The sequence below is a fragment of the Vespula pensylvanica genome, chromosome 4 (genome assembly GCF_014466175.1).
Source record: "Vespula pensylvanica isolate Volc-1 chromosome 4, ASM1446617v1, whole genome shotgun sequence".
NCBI classification, from domain to species: domain Eukaryota; kingdom Metazoa; phylum Arthropoda; class Insecta; order Hymenoptera; family Vespidae; genus Vespula; species Vespula pensylvanica.
The window spans coordinates 8,016,177-8,036,176 of record NC_057688.1 but is presented as its reverse complement, the minus strand read 5'-3'; the positions used below and the strand labels follow the sequence as shown (position 1 = coordinate 8,036,176).

The following is a 20,000-nucleotide window of genomic DNA, read 5'->3' as shown; positions in this document are numbered from 1 at the left end:
TTCCTTTTTTCCCCTCTCTCGTTTATATCCCACCTATTTATATCATCCCTATCCCACCCCCTTGATTTACTTAGCTTTTAAAATCCTTTTTGTTCGTTCGTATTCCTTCTCTTTTTTTAGCAAATGATTTATTTCTCTCTTTCTCTCTCTCTTTTTCTTTCTCTTTACCTGTCGGTAGTGTCTTCTTTTTAGACAATTATTTATTATGCTTAAAATCTTATATATATACATACATATATATATATATATATATATATATATATATATACAGACGTGTGTGTTATCGATAGAGCTGTTTTATAATAATATATTCTTTCTATACGCTTTCTTTTTTAAATTATTTTTTGCGTTTCTTACTTTTGTTCCATTTTTTTTTTCCTTTTTCTTTTCCTCTTAGGGACATAATCGTATCGAGAGTGTCTACGTGCGCACCTGTAGCAACATGTTGGCGAAATTGCTGTTCGTAAACTTGAAGTGGCGTTTATCGTAAAATTTAAGTAAAGCTGGACTGTAGGGGTGCTTGTCTTTCAGGTGAAGATAATGCACTTCCGGTTCTTGCGTGGTGTGACCGCATTCTTCGCATACGTAGACCTTGAAAGAAATATTTCAAAAAGGAGAATAAAAAAATTTGAAGAAAAAAATAAGACGAGAACATGAAGAAGGAATATCAATTAATTCGTAGTATTTGAAAATTGAAGAATTTTATTTATATGATGCTCAAGGTTAAGTAAATTTTACCTTGGTACGTCTTTCCTTGTAAGCATATTGATGTTGTACTCCGTGCACCTTCAAACAATGACTTTCGAGGGAGCACCTTTGGGTGAAGCTTTTCTCACATAGATTACATTTGTACGGCCTCACACCTGTATGCGTTCTTGTATGCCTTTTTAGATCGAAGGTGTCATTGAATCCTTTACCGCAGAATGTACAAAGGTACCGTTTAACGTCGCTATGACATTTCATATGTCGATTTAAGAGCCGTTGTAAATTGAACTGTTTGCTACAAACGCGACAGGTGAATCGTATTGGTCCATCCTCCTAAAAAAAAAAAAGTGATATAAAGATTACGTCTATTCATGAAATAAGAATAAGATGAAATTATAGATGAATAATAGATCGGTACACATTACCTTTCCGGATGTTGGTCGAGCTGCTCTATCCTCCTCACGACTTGTAGTAGCCTGTCTTTGTCCTTCGATAGCTAATGGATTTTTGATACCATGACCGCCATTAACGAATTCTAATTGACAATCACCTGGCAATCCCAACTGTAAAATTGAAAATATATAATGAATCGATCGAAAGACAATTTATCTAATCGAGACGAAGTGATACAGTAGGAAGCACTCAAGTTGATTGGCATTGCATAGAAATCGTTCGACGAAAAGAGAGATAGACAGATAGAGAGAAAGAGAAAGAGAGAGAGAAAGAGAGAGAGAGAGAGAGAGAGAGAGAGAGAGAGATAAAAAAAAGAAATTAAAACTATTAAAAAATATGTCGTATATTACAACAAATATATAAACGTTGTAACAAAGAAATATTACCGAACAAGACAATACAAGAGATATTTATTAAAATATCATAGATTTATATCGGTTTTGGATAATCAAATGGGAATTGATACGTTTGAAGGATTATTTAGAATTATGCTTTTGCCTCGATCAATTTGGTGGTGCTTACCCTTTGCTGTAGTACACCGACCCGTTGGGATAGAGGCGGTTCAGCAACTTGTCCATTAACTTGACCGTTATTCACACCGTTCGATACGCCAATTGGTGGACTGGGAGCATGTTCCATTAACGCACATGACGGAGAAGTACTGGTAGATGCACCGTCCAACGAACAACTCGTAGCACCGGGACTTGGTAAACTTCCTCCAACGCTGCTACCGGAATCTAATTCCAATCCTTAAGAAGAAAAAGATAAGTATTATAAAAAAGAGACTCTAGATATATGTATGTACGTATGTATGTATGTATGTATGTATATGCGCAGAAACTTACCACTACCAACAAAACTAAGACCAGGACTCAACAATCCCTGATGCTGCTGCGAATGATGAGGCGACATATTGTTCTGTTGTTGTTGTTGTTGTTGTTGTTGCTGTTGCTGCTGTTGCTGATGTTGTTGCAATTGTACTTGAATTTGCAATTGTTGCAACTGAGGTTCCGATTGGTTTTGATGACTTTGATTTAAATGTAACGCCAGTTCTGGACGTTCCTTAGCGAGTGGTTGATAACCGGCTTCGCCGGTGGCATATGAGAGGCCAACTAATTTTGTATTAAAATGTTGCGGCGTTCCATTGTAATGCCTGAAACATATCAAAAATCGTAAGTTTGCTTTTCTTTTTCTGTTTCTTTTTTTTTTCGCCCGTTATAATACCTTTCGTCGTCGATAGTTATTCCAAGACTCACTCACCTTGATGCATCGAAACCTCTCGTTAAGGCTATACTGTGCTCAGGAAAAGGGTCTACGCTGGGTTCTACGGGCGTGGTCATTTGACCTGCGTCCTGAACTATGCCGCTCCCAGCGGAGGCTGGCGAATGTAACGAGTCCTCGAGTAAATCGTTACCTCCATCTCCGGCTTGTAATTTAGGTAAAAATAAATCGGCTGCATCGTTCAGACTTTCCAACAATGCCGTATGATCGGACGGCGAGCTGAACGTCAATGTAGCTGTAAATTGCAATGGATCGACAACGGCACCGGTCACCATGTCGACCATCATTCCATTTTCCGTAACGTCGTATGCGCCATATTGACCAGATAATAAATCATTAGGTTGAATCTTATAAGCGGATAGATCCTCTTCCTCCTTCAATGCCAAACCGTAAGACGCGCAAACATTTTGAAGTAACGAGTATTGTTTCCCTTCCTGAGCGCTGTACTGAGCGTGTTGCGAGTTTACGTCTTGTTGTCCCGTATCGCATTCCATGCCTATCGCTGGTGTTGGCGTGAGGTAGCTGTTACCTGAAATATTTCATATCAAAAATGAATTATCTGTTGCACGTACACGACATAACGTATCTTGATAAAGACTTTGAAATATACCTTGACTGGTCGTATATTGGTTGGCGAAATTGGCTAGGTTGTTACCACCTTTAAGGGACTCGTAGAACGGTGGTAAAGAACCAGTAGGTGGTGAACTTGGAGCATAATTACCACGACCCCCATTCCCACCTGGATTCATTCCACCCCCTCCAGCTCCACCACCCACAGTACCACCACCTCCTCCGGACGTACCACCTCCTGAGTAACTGCATGAATTACCCGTGTTCGAGGATGATGACGAAGCCGAGGAAGACGAATTACTAGCGCTAGAACTCGAATTCGAACTGGTAGAACCATTATTCGTGCCAGAATTCGAGGTCCTACCAAGTCCTGCGGCTGTGTGAACGATTTGCGGCCCGGAAAGCCTCATTGCCAATAATGGTCTAGCAATGGAATTACATATGGTGCGTGATACTTTTGCGGTCTCGCGGCCTCTTTCGTCGTCCTCTTCTTTTCTTTTTGGAACGGCATAATCTATCGGTTGTTCCTAAAAATAACACACGAATATTGCTTTTTAAACGTTCCCTTTTAACGATCGATAATGATATTATTCATCTGTATTAAAATATTCGAGATTAATTTATTTATGGATTGGTTAATAATTTCAACAAAAAGAAAAGAAAAAAAAAAAAAAAAAAAAGAAACGCAAGACGGATCCCACACGACGAATTATAAAATTATTCAAAATGTATAGTCTCGTTGAAAGAAAATTCGAAGTAACTAAAAAAAAAAAAGTAAAAAAAGAAAAAATCTGATACTCTTTGATGATTGATTAATGTGAGAATTCACGTAGATTGAATCTCGTTCTTAAAAATCTCTCTCTAGGTATATCTACTTTAGAGACTATATATACATATATAAACATGTACGTGATGTATATATGTATATATGTATGTATGTACGTACGTATGTATGCATATATATGTATCTATAGTATGTGTATGTGAAAGAAACCAGTTTTTGTTCTTTTTTTCGTTTCCTTTTTTTTTTTATTTTTGTTTTGTTTTTTTGTTTTTCTGAGTGGACGCACCTGCTCAGGCTCCTGACTTTGAGGAACTTCGATCTTCTCTTCCCTTCTGGAGTTACCTTGACTCTGATGCGGTACCCTCTGAATCACGGAAACTCTGGTCGGTGGTTCGACACGTGGGACCTTCGGTGGGGTAGGTGGCCTCGGTAATACGAGTTTCTCTGATTTTGTTAGAAATTGTGGAGCATCTCCGGAGGGTGTGGGAATAATTGGTGGTGTACTGTATTCCTTTCGTTCGGCGCGGGTTAATACGTGACCTCTGCTTCCATATGGTACATCCCCACCAAGGATACTTGAAATAAAACGTCTGGGTGGTGTGCTCGACGGCGTGTTGTTCGTCGATTGACATGGTACCGGTGGTGGAGATGGTACTGGACTACTGCTCCTTAATGATTCCGGAGTAGTAGCACGATCATCTTCAGTTTTATCGCGATCTGTGGATCACAGAATAGATCAATTTGATTTTGTTACTCTTCTTTCTTTCTTTTTCTCTATCTAGTTTTTATTTTTATCTTTATCTCTCTTACAAGGTCTTTACGAACGTATCGTACGGAATAACGATGACGGGTAGAGTACCTCGTAACGTCCACGTTTCTAATAGAATTTACGAGCGACCTTGAAAATACGCGGATACCGTAAGGTGAGGATGATGGTGGTTGTGGTGATGATGGTGGTAGCTAGTTGTTACTTTTTTCTTTTTTTTTTTTTTTTTTTTAATCGCCCTGACCTTGTTTTTTCAACTCTTTCTTTCTTTTTCTTTTTTTTTTTTTTGCATACATCAATCGATCGGAGAAAAATTTCTTTCTTTTATTTTCACGTCTCTCTCTTTTCTTCCTACATTACTTTCAATCGCCAACGATATCAGGCTCGATGATTAATTATGAATGAATTATTAATCGTATTATATTTATCGTTTAAAAGGAATTATAGAGAAATTCTAGTAACGCAGCGTTGGTGTATATATATTTATATGTATGTATGTATGTATGCATGTACGTATCTACCTAGTAGTATTGACTTTGACATCAAACGTGTGTAGCCAGCGAATGCAGGACGAGGACACGAAGCTCGATATGTTGTAGAACCGTTGAAGCGGAAACCAGGAAGTTAGGAAATTACGAGGACGCAAACTTTTTATGATACCTTATATTGGCAATAGCAATGAGAGATTATTGGAAGAAGTGATCGAACCGTGATCAAAGAAAGACTTTTTCTCAATAATCTCTCTTCTGGATCAAGAATGAAAAAAAGTAATCAGATTGAGAAGAGAAATGAAAAGAAAAAATGAAATACCAAATAAAACAAATCAAAAATGCAATTATTTAGATCCATGCGATATGTATAATATTTGATCGTGATTCATTAAACTGTTAATTCGTATGATAATCGATCGAGAAACTTTCGATTTCTTATCGATACGCTTGGAAATATTAATCGATTGATATCGACGGTATTCGATACTATTAATTTTTACATTTTAAATTGCTTTATGTTATTCAACCGGTGTTTTCTTTGTGATATTTAAAAAAAAAAAAAGTTATATATATATTTATATATATGTGTGTGCGCGTAATAAATTCTTTTACAGAGAATATATATATATATATACACATACATATAAATAATACGTAATGTATAAAATATATGATATAAATAAATATATATATATATATCATATATAATTATTACTTATATTATTACTTCGAATAATAGATTTTTACCATCGTTAAATACAAACAATATCGTTTACTCGTATACATAAACTAAATCACGATATACGTATTGAATATATATTCGTTCTTGAATTAACTTTAAAGAAAGCAAGGAAAAAGTAATAAGGAAGTGAAAAAGGAAAAAAGAATTCTCTCCAAAATGGCGATTCCAGTCGATCGGACGATACGCTTCAATGAGAGACGCTATCGATCGGTACGAGTTCGCCGTCAAAATCCTACTTCTTCCTTTTTCTCTTCTTTATTCTTCCTCCTCCTCCTCCTCCTCCTCCTCCTCCTCCTCTTCTTCTTGCAGGTTCTACCATGATGCTATAAATACCTGTAGAAGCCACGTGATCCACGTACCAATGTCTTTCTTCGTTCACCTTCTCTCAATCTCTTTCTCTCTCTCTCTCTCTCTCTCTCTTTCTTTCTCTTTATCTCTTTCTCACTTTTCACCTCAGTTAAAAAGAAAGAGAAGAAACAAGGCAACCGAAGAAGAATATAAGAGAGTTAGAGAACGTTAAAAGGAAACCGGTACTCAGAGGACCCCGACGAAGCGGTCGGGAACAGGCTTGCTGTCGAGCAAGACAGTAAGGACCAATAAATGGCCGATAGAGAAATTAAATCGTTCAGAAATATATAATAATAGAACACTTCCTTTATACTTCAGATAGATAAGATTGTTTTAATAAATTATTCATCGACAGTCAGGAGAAATGTTGGAATAATTATTATTAAAACGATGAACGTTCTAAGATAGATGAATTAATTAAGTTTAATAACTTGGATCATTACCATTGGAAAAAGACTTGTTATTCTTCAACGACAGTAAGGTCCATTAGACAGACAATAGAGAAAATTATTTTTTATATTTCAGATAGTTAAAATTGTTTTAACGAATTATTAAATCGATACACTTCAGAAACGAGGATTAATTATTATTAAAATAATCAATGTTTTAAGATGGAAGGATTAAGTCTAATAATTTAGATCATTACGATCGTGAACAGGGTTGTTGTCCTGCAAGACAACGAGTAAGGAATAATAAATAGCCGATAGAGAAATTAAATCGGTCAGAAAGTGTAAAGAATTTAATAAGTAAGAACTTAGGATATATAAAGATTAATTATTATTAAAACGAAAGAATATTTTAAGAGAGAAGGATGAATCCTAATATAATCTTGTAGCTTATAATTAAGATATTATTTATTTTATTTTCATTTTCTTCCTATAAAAAAAAAAAAAAAAAAAAAAAAGATAGAAAAACAATCTTATCCAAAGACAAAGGACAAGATTAATTGTCGTCAAAGCGTAGAATACTTTATAAGAATAAATATCGATCTTACAAATCGATCGACGTAAACTTTGGAAAATTTGTCGTAATGTTTGATTTCTTTTCTTTTTTTTTTTTTTTTTTTTCTTATAGAATGATACAAATCAAATTTTTTTTTATGAAGATTCAATGATCCTAACTCGATTGTCTTTATAAAAGAAACCTCAAAGACATCGACCCGACTACTTCGAATAAGGCTACTTCTTTGTGGTTGGCTCTGCCGTTCGATCGAACGAAACGCCTCAGTTTAGCCGACGACCTACTTCCAAAGTCGACCACTCCCTCGAGTCCTTTTTCCAAGTTTTTGCTTTCCTTTCGGCTACCCGCAGCCAGCCATAATCCTTTACTGTGTCTCCACGTATCCCCGTTACGTACGGGTGGTGTGTACTATCGTCTCTAATGCATACGAACAATGGACACCGATTCTCAACATCGATAATGATCGTTCATCGACACGTCGACGGTCATTGTAAACCTCATATCGATGATCACGATCGATTAATGATTTCATTCTTCTCTTACGAATAACATTCCGCGTGAACTCTAGAAAAATTTTATAACAAACGTACGTACATATTCAAATACGTATACCAGTCTCAATCGAGATTTAAATACGCAAGAAATTTTCATTAAAAAGAACAATCCTTACTTACGATGTACATCAAATTTAATCGAACTTGAAAACCTTGATAATTCGTTAAATTCTAACGTCGCCTTCGTCAAAACGATTTGACCTTTGGCAAACAAAAATTTCATATGTCTTCAAAAGAAATCAAAACGAGCATGAAAAATTATTCCAAATGTTCGCCAAAATGTCTTCTTTAAAATAAATCACTCGAATGCACACCTATACATACAATTTTCAACTCGACGAACTTGAAACTTAAAAATGATATCATGAAAACTTCAAAACCCATGGATCAATAACTTTTGAAAAGGTATGCCATGAGAATAGAAAAAGAAAAAAAGAAAAGAAAAGAAAAAAAGAACAGTTCACCAAAATGGTGAACTCTAGGTAAGTAAATAAGTTATCTCGTTCGAGAGATATCTCGAGGACCGTGGAACGTAGTTGGAATGTATCGATAAGATCGAGGATAGATCATCGTACATACACACACACACACACATACACGTGCAAGCATAAACATGCTCACACATACACATACACATACACATATCTATGCAAGTAGCAAAGCAATGATATTCTTCCTGGTCTACTATTCGAGTTATAGCGATAGTTGCACGCAACTCGATGAGAGTTGCGTTAACGTTTATGTATATATGTATATATATATATATATATATGCTTATATATATATATATATATATGCTTATATATATATATATATATATGCATATATATGTACGTATATATGTATCTACATAGCGTTTGCTTAGCGGTACCGTGCGTGGGCCGAAGCGTCGTCGTTGTTGTCGTTTCTGTCGTCTCTGTCGTTTCTGTCGTCTCTGTCGTCGTCGGTTAGTTTGCAAGGTGACACCACATACGCAGCCACTTAGAGTTGGCTTACGTAATGGCCGCGTACGGGACAACGCCATTTCCTCCTATCTACCTCTCTCTCTTTCTCTCTCTCTCTCTCTCTCTTTTTCTTTTCTTCTTTCTTTCTCTCTTTCTCTCTATTGCAATTCCTCCCTCTTTCTCTTTTCTCCCTTCGATCGGCATTTTACGTTTAAACGGAAAAAATCGGATCTCTTTCCAAATCGACGGAAGATCGAGTCCAACTACGTGGAGGATATTTAACCTTGGCATTCGGTGAAAATCTCGATGTGCGCGTGCGCGTACGCTCACGTGACGCGTCGGTAAAGACGAGAGAGAAAATGATCTAAGCTGTTCTTTCTCTCTCTCTCTCTCTCTCCCCCTCTCTCTCTCTTTCGTTTTCTTCTTCTTCTTCTTCTTCTTCTTCTTCTTCTTCCTGTTGTTATTTTTCTTATACGTCGTGTGGAAAAATTAATTCGTTTTTTTTCTAATTCTCTCTCTCTCTCTCTCTCTCTCTCATTTTATTTTGCGACATCTTCTTTTTCCCTATCCCTTTTTTCTTCTTATCTTTTTCTTTTTCTTTCCTCTTTTTTTTTTTTTGTATTTTTCTTCGTTCTTTTTTTCTTTTTTTTTTTTTTTTGCCTTTTTTTCTCACTCGTCGCCGTCTAATGGCGGTGAAACGGCGCACGCATTTGCATAACGCTCGTTCTGCGCAATTTCCGTGCAGTTCACGCGCAATCCACTTAACCACGGCCTGCACCGAAAGAGGAACAACGCGCGCACATTGAAGAGAGTCGTCCGTGTGTATTCATTGTGGTCAACTCTACGGAATGTGTCTAACATAGTCAACGTGTTCTCTTCCCAACTTACCTACATTATAATTATATCGATTATTGCTTAAAAAAGAAAGAAAAAAGAAGAAACTTCTTTATTCAGGATATATAATCTTAGACGATCATTCATTCTTTATTACTATACAGTTTTTGTTTTATTCCTTATGAACTTTACGTGTCACGATAAACGTAATAAATACCGAATAAATTATCGATAAGATAAAAATAAGATGTAATTAGTTTAAGGATATACTTAACAATCACGACCAAAAGAAACGAAAACAAAAAAAGAAAAAGAAAAAAAAAAAAAAGAAAGAAGAACGTACATTTCCTTCCTCCTTTACTTTTTCCTAATCAATCAAGATTTATTTATCGCGATCATTGAACAAGACGACGAACAAAACCAGTTTTCTTCATTTCTTCGATCTTCCTTTCAATTTGCTTCCGTTTGTATAAAAGAGTAATTAATCGCTATAAGAGAAATACAATTTCGTTGTCGGTTTTATCACTAGGGAAGCTCGTCCTCGATTCCTATGTACAATACTAATACCTACCACCATCAGGAGATAGATAAACGTATAGATTACACACACATATATATATACATGTATATAGTTTTGTAGTATATAAACGAATAGTGACATAGAACAAGAGAGAGAGGGAGAGAGAGAGACAGAGAGAAAAGAAAGAAAGAAAAAGCCTTTCTTTTTTCTCTCTCTATCTTTCTCTTTCTCTTTTTTCTCTTTTTCTCTATTTCTCTCTATCTCTCTCTGTCTGTCTCTCTCTCTCTCTCTCTCTCTCTCTCTCTCGACATTCAGATAATCGTACTCAGTGATGTGCACCTGTAACCAGACAAGGGGAAGAGACGAGACTAGGTATACCAGGATATGCAGCCATTGTGACGAATTACAATGCCTCGTGATGCCTCCGTGAGTTCACTGTGCGTGCTTTTCTATGCATACGAGAGTAACTACGTACGCGTATGTACTTACACACACTAACACAGACGCACACGCACACTAAACTATTTTCTGGTCCTATGTGGGTACCTCTATATGAACGTATATATTCCTATCCAACGGGTTACGGAGCGTTATGTATAAAGTAGGTCTTAACTATTTTTTTTCTCATAGATATATACACGCATATATACATATACATATATATATATATATGTATGTATGTATGTATGTATGTATGTATGTGTATATATATATGTATATGTATAATAAAAACGTTACTTAAATAATGTATGTATATACGTATTTCCTATGGAGATTCTGAATATCTCTCGGCGTTAATTTATGAAGAATAAAAAAATGTCTAATCCCTGAATTAAAATCACAACGAGTTGACTCACAATTTCTACAAATTCCAAACTTGATATTTGTGATATATATAAAGGATTAACGGTAAGAACGATGTAGCAATATTTTTTCGAGAAAAGTTTATTCCGTTCGGTCGTGTTTCACGGAACACAACTTGCAATCTTCAACAAAATATTTCTTTTAATTTCGCAAAATTATAATAAAGAAAAAAGATGGAGAAAAGAAAAGAAGGGAAAACGAAACGAAACAAAAAGAAAATAAAGACGTAACGAAGAAAAAGAGAAGAGGAAGGAAAGAAAATTCATAAATATCATATTACTACAAAAAAAAAAAAAAGAAGAAAAAAGAAAACAACAACAACAATAACAAAACAATACGATTCGATAAAAATTCGACTAATGTTCGAAGAGAACGTAAAGGTCGATCGATCTCGAGAAAAGTCGAAGAGAAGTCGGCAGCCTCGAGGCAGAAATTCGTTCGAAAGCGCCATCAAACGTTGTATGTGTATGTATGTATTGTACATACATACACATACTTACATATACATACATATCTATATACAAACACATGTATAAATACGTACGTACTTACATACAAACACATACATATATTCATACATACATACATACATACGTACGTATGTATTTACGCATACATATATGTATGTATATACTTCCCTGCAGAACGTACAACGTCGTCGCGACGGAGGCTAATGGCGCAAGAGGGCCGTGACCGAAATTCTTTCGTAGCAAGGGGGCCAAGTGCAGAAAGACTCGATAAATCTCGCTCTAAACTGAGCACTTGTAAATCAACTCGCTCCGTTCGCTAGCCTTTTATCGCGCGCTTGGATGCGCGTGCACGACTTCGTGCCGACGTACCGAGAGTATAATAATCGCAGTTACGTTATCCAAGAAGCGTCATTATTATTAAACTAGTGTTATATCATCGAGCACTCGTCCGGAGGGATTTCACTCAAGAATCTCCATTTCGTAGTATTTTTTCTTTTCTTTCCTCTTTTTTTTTGTTCTTCTTCTTTTTCTTCTTTTTTTGATTCCTTTTCTTCTTTTTTTCTTTCCTTCTTTCTTTACTTCTCCTTCTTCTTCTTGTTTTTTTTTTTTTTTAATTTATCTAATTGCGACTTTCGAATCGTACGTTCGCGTTTTTATTATATTTCATTTTTTCTTTTTTTCTATACAAAAATTATTTCCTTGTATTCGTAAGTTTGAATATTAGATTAATCAGATTATAAGTTTCGTGATCTTGAATACGATAAAAAAAATATGTATATGTATATTAGATTATCGATCGTTATTAAAACTAATGTTTTGTCATCGTTGATACATCATATTGTGTATAATCTCACTACGTATGCATATATTCATATTTGTGTTCATTTATTTTCACTCGACAAAGTAATTTGTTTGAAAAAACGAAAGTACATCGCGGCATCACAAGTTTCATGATCTGTATACGAATCTATACGAATTTATATTACAAAAAAAAAAAAAAAAACGAGAAACAAAATAGAAATTATCGAATATTACTGATCAATCTTTATATAGGATAAATAAAAAAACAGAATCGAGGAAGTAAATTTATTGACGTATCTATTCCAAGAAAATAATTTCTCAATTTCTTAGAATCATTTAAAAAAAAAAAATAAAGGCGATTTCTAAAATGTGATAAGGTACAATGATTGAAGAAGACATCCCGCATCCGGTTGAATTTTCCGCAAAGAATTCCCGTGTCATTTCTGAGTTTCTATAGATTTTATATTGATAATAAAATATATATATATATATATATATACTTATGAAATCATACTGTAGAATACCTTAGAATTATAATATTATAAGAAATTAATATATAAGTATTAACTAATAGTATTATAATTATAATATTATTATTATATATACATTATTAAATATATATATATATAATAGTAATAAATATTATACCTATTATATATAAACTACTATATATATTTATATATATAATACTTATGAAATTATACATAATACCTTCGAATCTAACTATTATCTATCACGGACAATGAATAATAAATCAAATGTAAAAGGTCGCTTTATCGTCTGGCCCGAAACTTTTTCGTTACGTTAGTTGAATTTAAAGTATATAAATACGTCCTTAAACACGCCTCGTTGACGTCTATTGCCCCACTACTACTACTAATCCACCTCCCTCGATCCTTATTCTTCTTCTAATACACGTAAATATGTAAGTATATAAGTGTATAAGTAACCGACATTAGTTTCTCTCTTTTTTTCTCTCTCTCTCTCTCTCTCTTTGGGCATTAAAAACAGGTTGGGAGCAAGGTTTTTTACGTTCGTGAATCCAGAAATTACGCAACACGTTCGTGAGACGCCTGCGAAAGTCGAAGGTCCTTAATCTAACGGCTGTACACGATACAAATACATACATACATACATACATATATATATATGTATATATACATGACTATACCTATCCGTATATACATATAGAAACTGTCTTTCTGACAAGGACAACAACGAAAGAACGGAATAAAATTCAACGTGTATCGAACACCTCGATGAATTTCAAATTTTCATTCTAAATTCCGATCGATAACTCTAACGGTTTCTAATGATTTGAAGATCGAATCGAAAGGGAAGAATGAAAAAAAAAACAGAGATAGAAGGAAAGAAAGAAAGAAAGAAAGAAAGAAAGAAAGAAAGAAAGAGAAAAGGAAACGAACGGACCCACGCATATTTTCCTTTCGTACGATGAATTAAAAAAAAAAAAAGAAAGATGAAAAAAAAAAAAGAAATAGAGAAAAGGAAGAAGAAAAGGAAAGAAAAAAACTCTGCAAACAAATATCAAACGATCGATGAAGATAGAAAGATAAAAGAGATGATTAGACATCGAAGGAGATAGATTACATTCTCCTTTTTCTTTTCCTTATCTTTCTTTCTCTCTCTTTTTTTTTTTTTTTATTTACGTAGATGTATGCACATCCACTCAACGTAATTGAGTGTTAGAATGTTAGCTAATTGAAGCACCAATTTAATTAGTATCTATCTATTAAAGACAGACAAGACTATTGACTGGTTTATAGGAAAGAAAAGAGAGAGACAAGTAGTGATGGCGATGATGATACTACTGTATATTGAGTGGTAGAACTTAAACGCGTTTCTTACTCAGGCATCGAAGTCCCTTTACGGTGCACGTACGAACATCTCTTTCTTTCTATACGTATACGTATATACATGCATATGTACTCGTATGGATGTATACGTACATACATATGTATATATGAATATATGTGTACGTTGTGTACGTATAAATGTATGTATATATATATGTATGTATGTATGTATGTATGTATTTGTGTGTGTGTGTGTATCTGTGTTTACATATGTGTGCTATGTGAGGTACTCTGTACGGACGAGTCATGGGCACATAGCAGTCACGCACCACGTCAGCCTGAATACCGCTCGACCAGAGAGCACTTGATCATCCTCGCGATAACCCTTACCAATAAGCACCGACTCGCAGCTTTTCTATCCTCTACAAGTTGAATATATCAAATTATCTTGACATATAACTGAGAAAGAGAAAAAAAGAAGGGGAAAGAAAAAAAAGTAATAGGTGGACGAGGACAAAGAAAAAAAATAATCAGTCGGCTATTGTTCCATGTTTTGCTGGTTTACTATAGGAGATAAAAAGAGATTGAAAGAAAGAAAGAAGGAAGTAAAAAGTAAACGATGTGTTGTTCTATTTTTTGTTATAAAAAAAAAAGAAAAGGGACAGAGAGAGAGAGAGAGAGAGAGAGAGAGAGAGAGAGAGAGAGAGAGAGAGAGAGATTGATTATATTTATAATAGATGCAGTTATTATTAATCGTATATTTATTATAAATATAATGTGCTTCATTTTTGAAATTCACGAAAAATATAGATCGATGATACGATAATAGGATAAAAAATATTGTAATCAAAAAAATTTTTCATATATGTACGTGATCTTATAATTGATTTCGATGGAACTAGTTAATTTTCGTAAGAACGCAAATATTATATTAATATAAAGAATTTATGACGAATACGAAATTATATAAAAATTTATATAAAAATATAATAAATATAAAATATAATTAACAACCCTCCCCCCACATACACACACATATATATATATATATACATATATGTAGATCTAATAACAAAACTTTATATAATTATAATAGTTATTCTATTTACACGTTACCGCTAATATACGAGTGTTAACAAGCAAGTTGATTAATTTGAAGCATTGAAAAAACCAAGAAAAAAATATATATATAAAAAATAAATGCAATATATATACGTGTGTGTGTGTGTGTGTGTGTGTGTGTGTGTGTGTGTGTGTGTGTGTGTGTGTGTGTGTAAAGAGAGAGAGAGAGAGTCTTACTCTCTCATAACGAATTCATTTCACCGATAACGTTTCTTTCTCGTGGTTTTTTTCTTTTTTCTTTTTTCTATTCTTTTTTCTTTTTTCTTTAATTCACGTAGGCAATTAACGTTTCTTCGTTCGCTTCGTTTGAGCGTGTCTTTGCACCTGCAACGCGGTAGTCGTCGGTGGGCCATCGACTGACTATATTTTGCATCTCTCTCTCCCTCTCTCTCTCTCTCTCTTCCCTTGCTCTTTTTTTTATATTTTTCTCTCTTCCTCTCTACTGACAAAAGAACTCACGATTCGGGAACGCACAATGGGAATGCTTCGAGAAAGGAAAAAATAGAAGTAGAAAAAGAAGATGAAAAAAGAAGAAGAAGAAGAAGAAGAAGAAGAAGAAGACGACCGGACCACTTTTCTAAACCAGTTTTAGGACCCACAGATTGGACCCACCCTCCTACTCACTATACCGTTGTAGACCACGATCGTTCGATAAGTAGATAGAACAGCACAGTATTACTCTCTCTCTACTGGAAGACGTAACGAGAAATGAATAGAAAGATAAAATTCAATGAATTCTTTCTTTCTTTCTTTCTTTCTTTCTTTCTTTCTTCTTCTTCTTCTTTTTTTTTTTTTTACTTTTTCTTCGACCAGAATGAAAAAGAAAAAAGAGTCGGGAGACAGAGAATGAATAAATTTAACTAACAATAAGTAATGTCACTCTCTAGAGATTCGGATTTGTATTCCTTTGAAGATAATATTTTTATATGATTTCTTCTTATATAACTTTTCTTCTATTTTTTTTTTTTTCTCTAACCTCTTTCATAATTCTATTATTTTCTATCTTCTTCTTTTATAGGATATTTCTGATAATCCTTTTAGAATGAATAAATGAATGAATGAACTTAATAAAATATGTAAGTATGCAATTCGAATCTCTACGAATTGGTATATACTTTCGGGAATTATTATTTTTTTGTAAGATTAAAAAAACTTAAGAAAATAATATGACCTCGAATCACAACCAAGTTTTGTATTTTCTTCGACTCGATAATATCTTTCCCAATATCTTTCCTTTTCCACTCTCTTCTTCCACGTATCTGATAATTTTTCTTCGAATAAATAAAAAAAGAAAATAATGTAATATCTAATCACATTAAATTTATAGAGTTGAAATCTTTGTAAAATATTTGTAAAATTATTTTCTAAAAAATGTTTCTATTTTTCTATTCTCTTTCTTCCGCTTCTCTGATAATTCATTTTTATTTGTATCACTTATTTTATTTTATTTATTTATTTTTTTATTTATTTTTTTGATTAATTCTTTCGAACAACTAGAGTTTATATACACACACACACATATATATATATACATATATATATATATATCTCACCTCTCTTATATACTTCGTCGTTTGCTTAACGCATAGCTAGCAACTAACTATACCGCTATTTGTATTATATTTACATAAACGCATAGAACGACTCGCATCTGGAATACTCGTCTACTCATAATACCGTTGTCCAACGATGACCGATGTGTAAAAAGATGTTGCCTTCTTCGCGAAGGAAGGAACGACGAACGGTCATGGCGAGTAATGGTTATGCAATCGAACGCAAAGCGCGAACGGATAATACACGAGACTTCGTAGAATTTCTATGTTTCTCATTTACAGACTTATGCACCAAACTCACGATAGGTTTATCCACGTGCGTCTAATTGAATCGAATTAAAAGGAAACTCAATTTACGTTGAAACGTTATTCTCGTTTCAGCTCGAGAACATTATACTTATATTTTAAAAGATATGTAATTAAAAAAAAAAAAAAAAAAAAAAGAAAAGAAAAAAAGGACACGTTCGTTGAAAAATTGCGTATAAATTCTCGATCCATCGATTTTCGAATTTTATTTAAAAAAAAAAAAAGATAGTATATAAAAAAGAAAAGAAAGGAAAAAAGAAAGAAATGAAAAAGAAAGAAAGATCCTGTTTACTCACGATTTTCTTATAAACTATAAATCGATCAATTTTGGATGATTTTAATTTGTAAAAGAGAAGGATAAGAAAAAAAAAAAATGTAATGCGGTTAGGCATAGAAATTAGGATTCGAACTGCAGAAATGTAATTTTCGAAGGGTATAACGAAAAAAGAAAAGAGAAGAAACGAAAAAGAAAGTGAACAAGTTAATTCTTAAATCTTTCGTATAAACGATCATTGAACAGCTGATCAAGGTTCGACGTTTATATTCCTAAAAAAAAAAAAAAAAAAAGAAAAAAAAAGAAAAAAGAAGGAAGAGAGAAAAACCTGTATGAGGTTACCATAGGAATTAGGATTCATACTACCGAAACGCAATGGCGGCCGAGCGTGCGAGCAATCGGTTACACCTGCAAGAGAAATACTCGAATAACCACAAACCTTGATCTTCCTTTTCTTCTTCTTCTTCTTCTTCTTCTTCTTTTTTTTCTCTTCCAAACTTTTTTTTATTTTTCTTATTTTTCTTTCTTTTTCTTTTACTATGTTTTTTTTTTTTCCTTTTCGCTTTTTTTTCTCCTTTTTTTCATTGGGGTTGCGCGCGTTCATTAGGCGAACATAAAAAGGGACATTACGAAGCAAGAAGAAACCACGAATTTTTAACGAGGATCTTTCGAGTGGTCTTTGCTTTGTCCGTTTCTCACCGCAGGTTCGGTAACTCGTACTTGTAAGAAGGAGAGAGAGAGGAGAGATAAGAAAAAAGAATAAAAAAAAAAAAAAAGAAAGAAAAATGAAAAGAAAAAAAAATCGAAAGTCGTTCCTTTTGAGACTGTCTAGTCGAGAAGGGATGAAAACAAAAAAGAAAAGAGAGAGAGAGAGAGAGAGAGAGAGAGAGAGAGAGAAAGAGAATGATCCTCGGTATTGTTATTAAAATGATATTTGCGATGAAGACGTCAAAGAGCAAACTATCGAGTCTCGCGTGTCCTAAGTTGTCGACATTGTTTACATTACTTTCGGATAGGGTATATGTTTATATGTATACGTATTTATCTAACATAGAAGAAATCATTTCGACGAATTTACACATTTTCTAAATGACACATTTTCATTCCTATTTCAATAGCTCGTATTACGTATTAAACGTACGCGTATATATATATATTACGTATCTAAGAAACCAATGTCGTACGACGTATTTGAAACGATTCTCGCGACTAAGTTGAATTTAGAAATAGTATGTAACTTTTGTTTTTGACTCTTTTGTTTTTCTTCGAAAGCGATCAACTTCGCGATTCGTCCTTCACTTACGAAATAAATAATATCGTACGTTCTCGTGATAGTGTATATATACATATATACATAAAAGAAGAAAAAATGTATGTATCTACGTGAGTATATTGTTTACAAGGTAATATGCATTATTGTTTACTTACATTGATGTTTATTAACGATTAAACTGAGAGGTTCCGAGCTACCAAGAGGACTCTCTTTACCGCTGCAAGGTGAAGGACTTTTCCCAACATGTTGAGCTTCGAGAAGTCTCAATTGTTGCTGGTGAAGTCGATTTTTAATAAGAAAAATCTTCGGCATCTTTACTTGTTGAATGTCAGCCCGTATAACGGACAATAAACACCGATCTAAAGTCGAATAATATTTATACACTAAACACTATTTGAAATCACCCACCACGATTCCTATTTTGGTATCGCGGCACCAAACCAACTGTGTCGATGACCTTCCAGGACTGTCAAGGTCACCGAATCTTTTTTCTTTTTCTGTTTTTCTTTCCTTTCCACCACTATTTACGTATGTCCGTTTCCTGGCAAATAGTAACAATGAAATAGTTCTCTTTTACAACTTGATGTAAAAATCCAACACGTTCTTCTCTCGTCAAACTCTTGATAATCAATCTTTACGGTTGATATTTTTCTTCGGTCGGCGTGATAGATTCAACGAAGAAGACGAAGACGAAGACGAAAAAGAAGAGAAAGAAAGAAGAAAAAGAAAAGAAAGAAACCACAATAGTACCACGACAAAACGATATCGTATAACACGTATATACGATATATATACACTGTCGCGAAGTCCGAGAAATAGTAGAGATACTACTTGAGCGAGACGACGACGACGACGACGACGACGACGATGACGGTGATGTTGGTGATGATAATTGAAGAAAAAAAAAAAAAAAAAGACAAAAACAACAAAAAAAGAATTCTTCAACGAAGCAAACTCAAAGTCCCGACGTACATGGTAGCACAATTAAATTGAAGTTCGAGAATTTTTCTCGAAACTTGGAGTCCTTTCCTTATCTCTCTCTCTCTCTCTCTTTCTTTTTTTTTTTTTAATTATTCGAGCAACGATCGAAGAGAGAAATAAAAAAAAAGAAGTAACACTACTCCATGCTAACGACAAATAACACTACGACGAAACATTCTTAAATATTCTTCTCTGTCCAAAAGAAATGTTCGTTGTACACACTGTCTCTCTCTCTTTCTTTCTTTCTATCTATATATCTCCTTCTCTCTCTCTCTCTCTCTCTTTATATGTATACTGTAGATTTACAGTTATCCTACTAAGACCGACGTTTCTACTCGGTAAACCCGATTGATCGATCTCTTATGAGCGACTGAAGCTACGTTGGGATCTCGGACGGGACAACAGGCCCCGACCATGAGTTCTCCCCACCACTAACCTAGGCTCCTGGCGGACCCTATTGCCTCGAGTGTTTCTCCATCCCCACTCTTGCATAGAGTCCACCAGACCCTGCTGGTCCCCCCCCCACCTCTACCTTACCTCCCACCCTCTCTCCCTCTCTCTCATTCACTCACTCACTCACTCACTCACTC

At 34.3% G+C, this 20,000-nt stretch overlaps 1 protein-coding gene across 3 annotated transcripts in view; it reads right to left on the bottom strand.

The window, feature by feature from the left end:
* Window positions 1–19,876, bottom strand: part of LOC122628459 (transcriptional regulator ovo-like) — a 20,574-nt gene extending 698 nt beyond the window's left edge. Inside the window, exons 1-9 of one of the 3 annotated variants that reach the window (XR_006327051.1) lie at window positions 18,585–19,875; window positions 4,080–4,510; window positions 3,050–3,536; window positions 2,419–2,968; window positions 2,004–2,311; window positions 1,681–1,907; window positions 1,131–1,268; window positions 739–1,038; window positions 358–591 (exon numbers count right to left, since the gene is read on the bottom strand). Coding sequence is in view for 2 of the 3 variants with exons in the window: in XM_043810802.1 (XP_043666737.1) it covers window positions 433–591; window positions 739–1,038; window positions 1,131–1,268; window positions 1,681–1,907; window positions 2,004–2,311; window positions 2,419–2,968; window positions 3,050–3,536; window positions 4,080–4,510; window positions 18,585–18,741 (2,757 nt within the window). In the remaining variant the exon portion in view is untranslated. Of the gene's footprint in view, window positions 1–357; window positions 592–738; window positions 1,039–1,130; window positions 1,269–1,680; window positions 1,908–2,003; window positions 2,312–2,418; window positions 2,969–3,049; window positions 3,537–4,079; window positions 4,511–18,584 lie in introns of all 3 variants that reach the window. The other 2 variants (XM_043810802.1, XM_043810803.1) reach the window with 2 other exon arrangements.
* Between the last annotated feature and the right edge of the window lie 124 nt (window positions 19,877–20,000).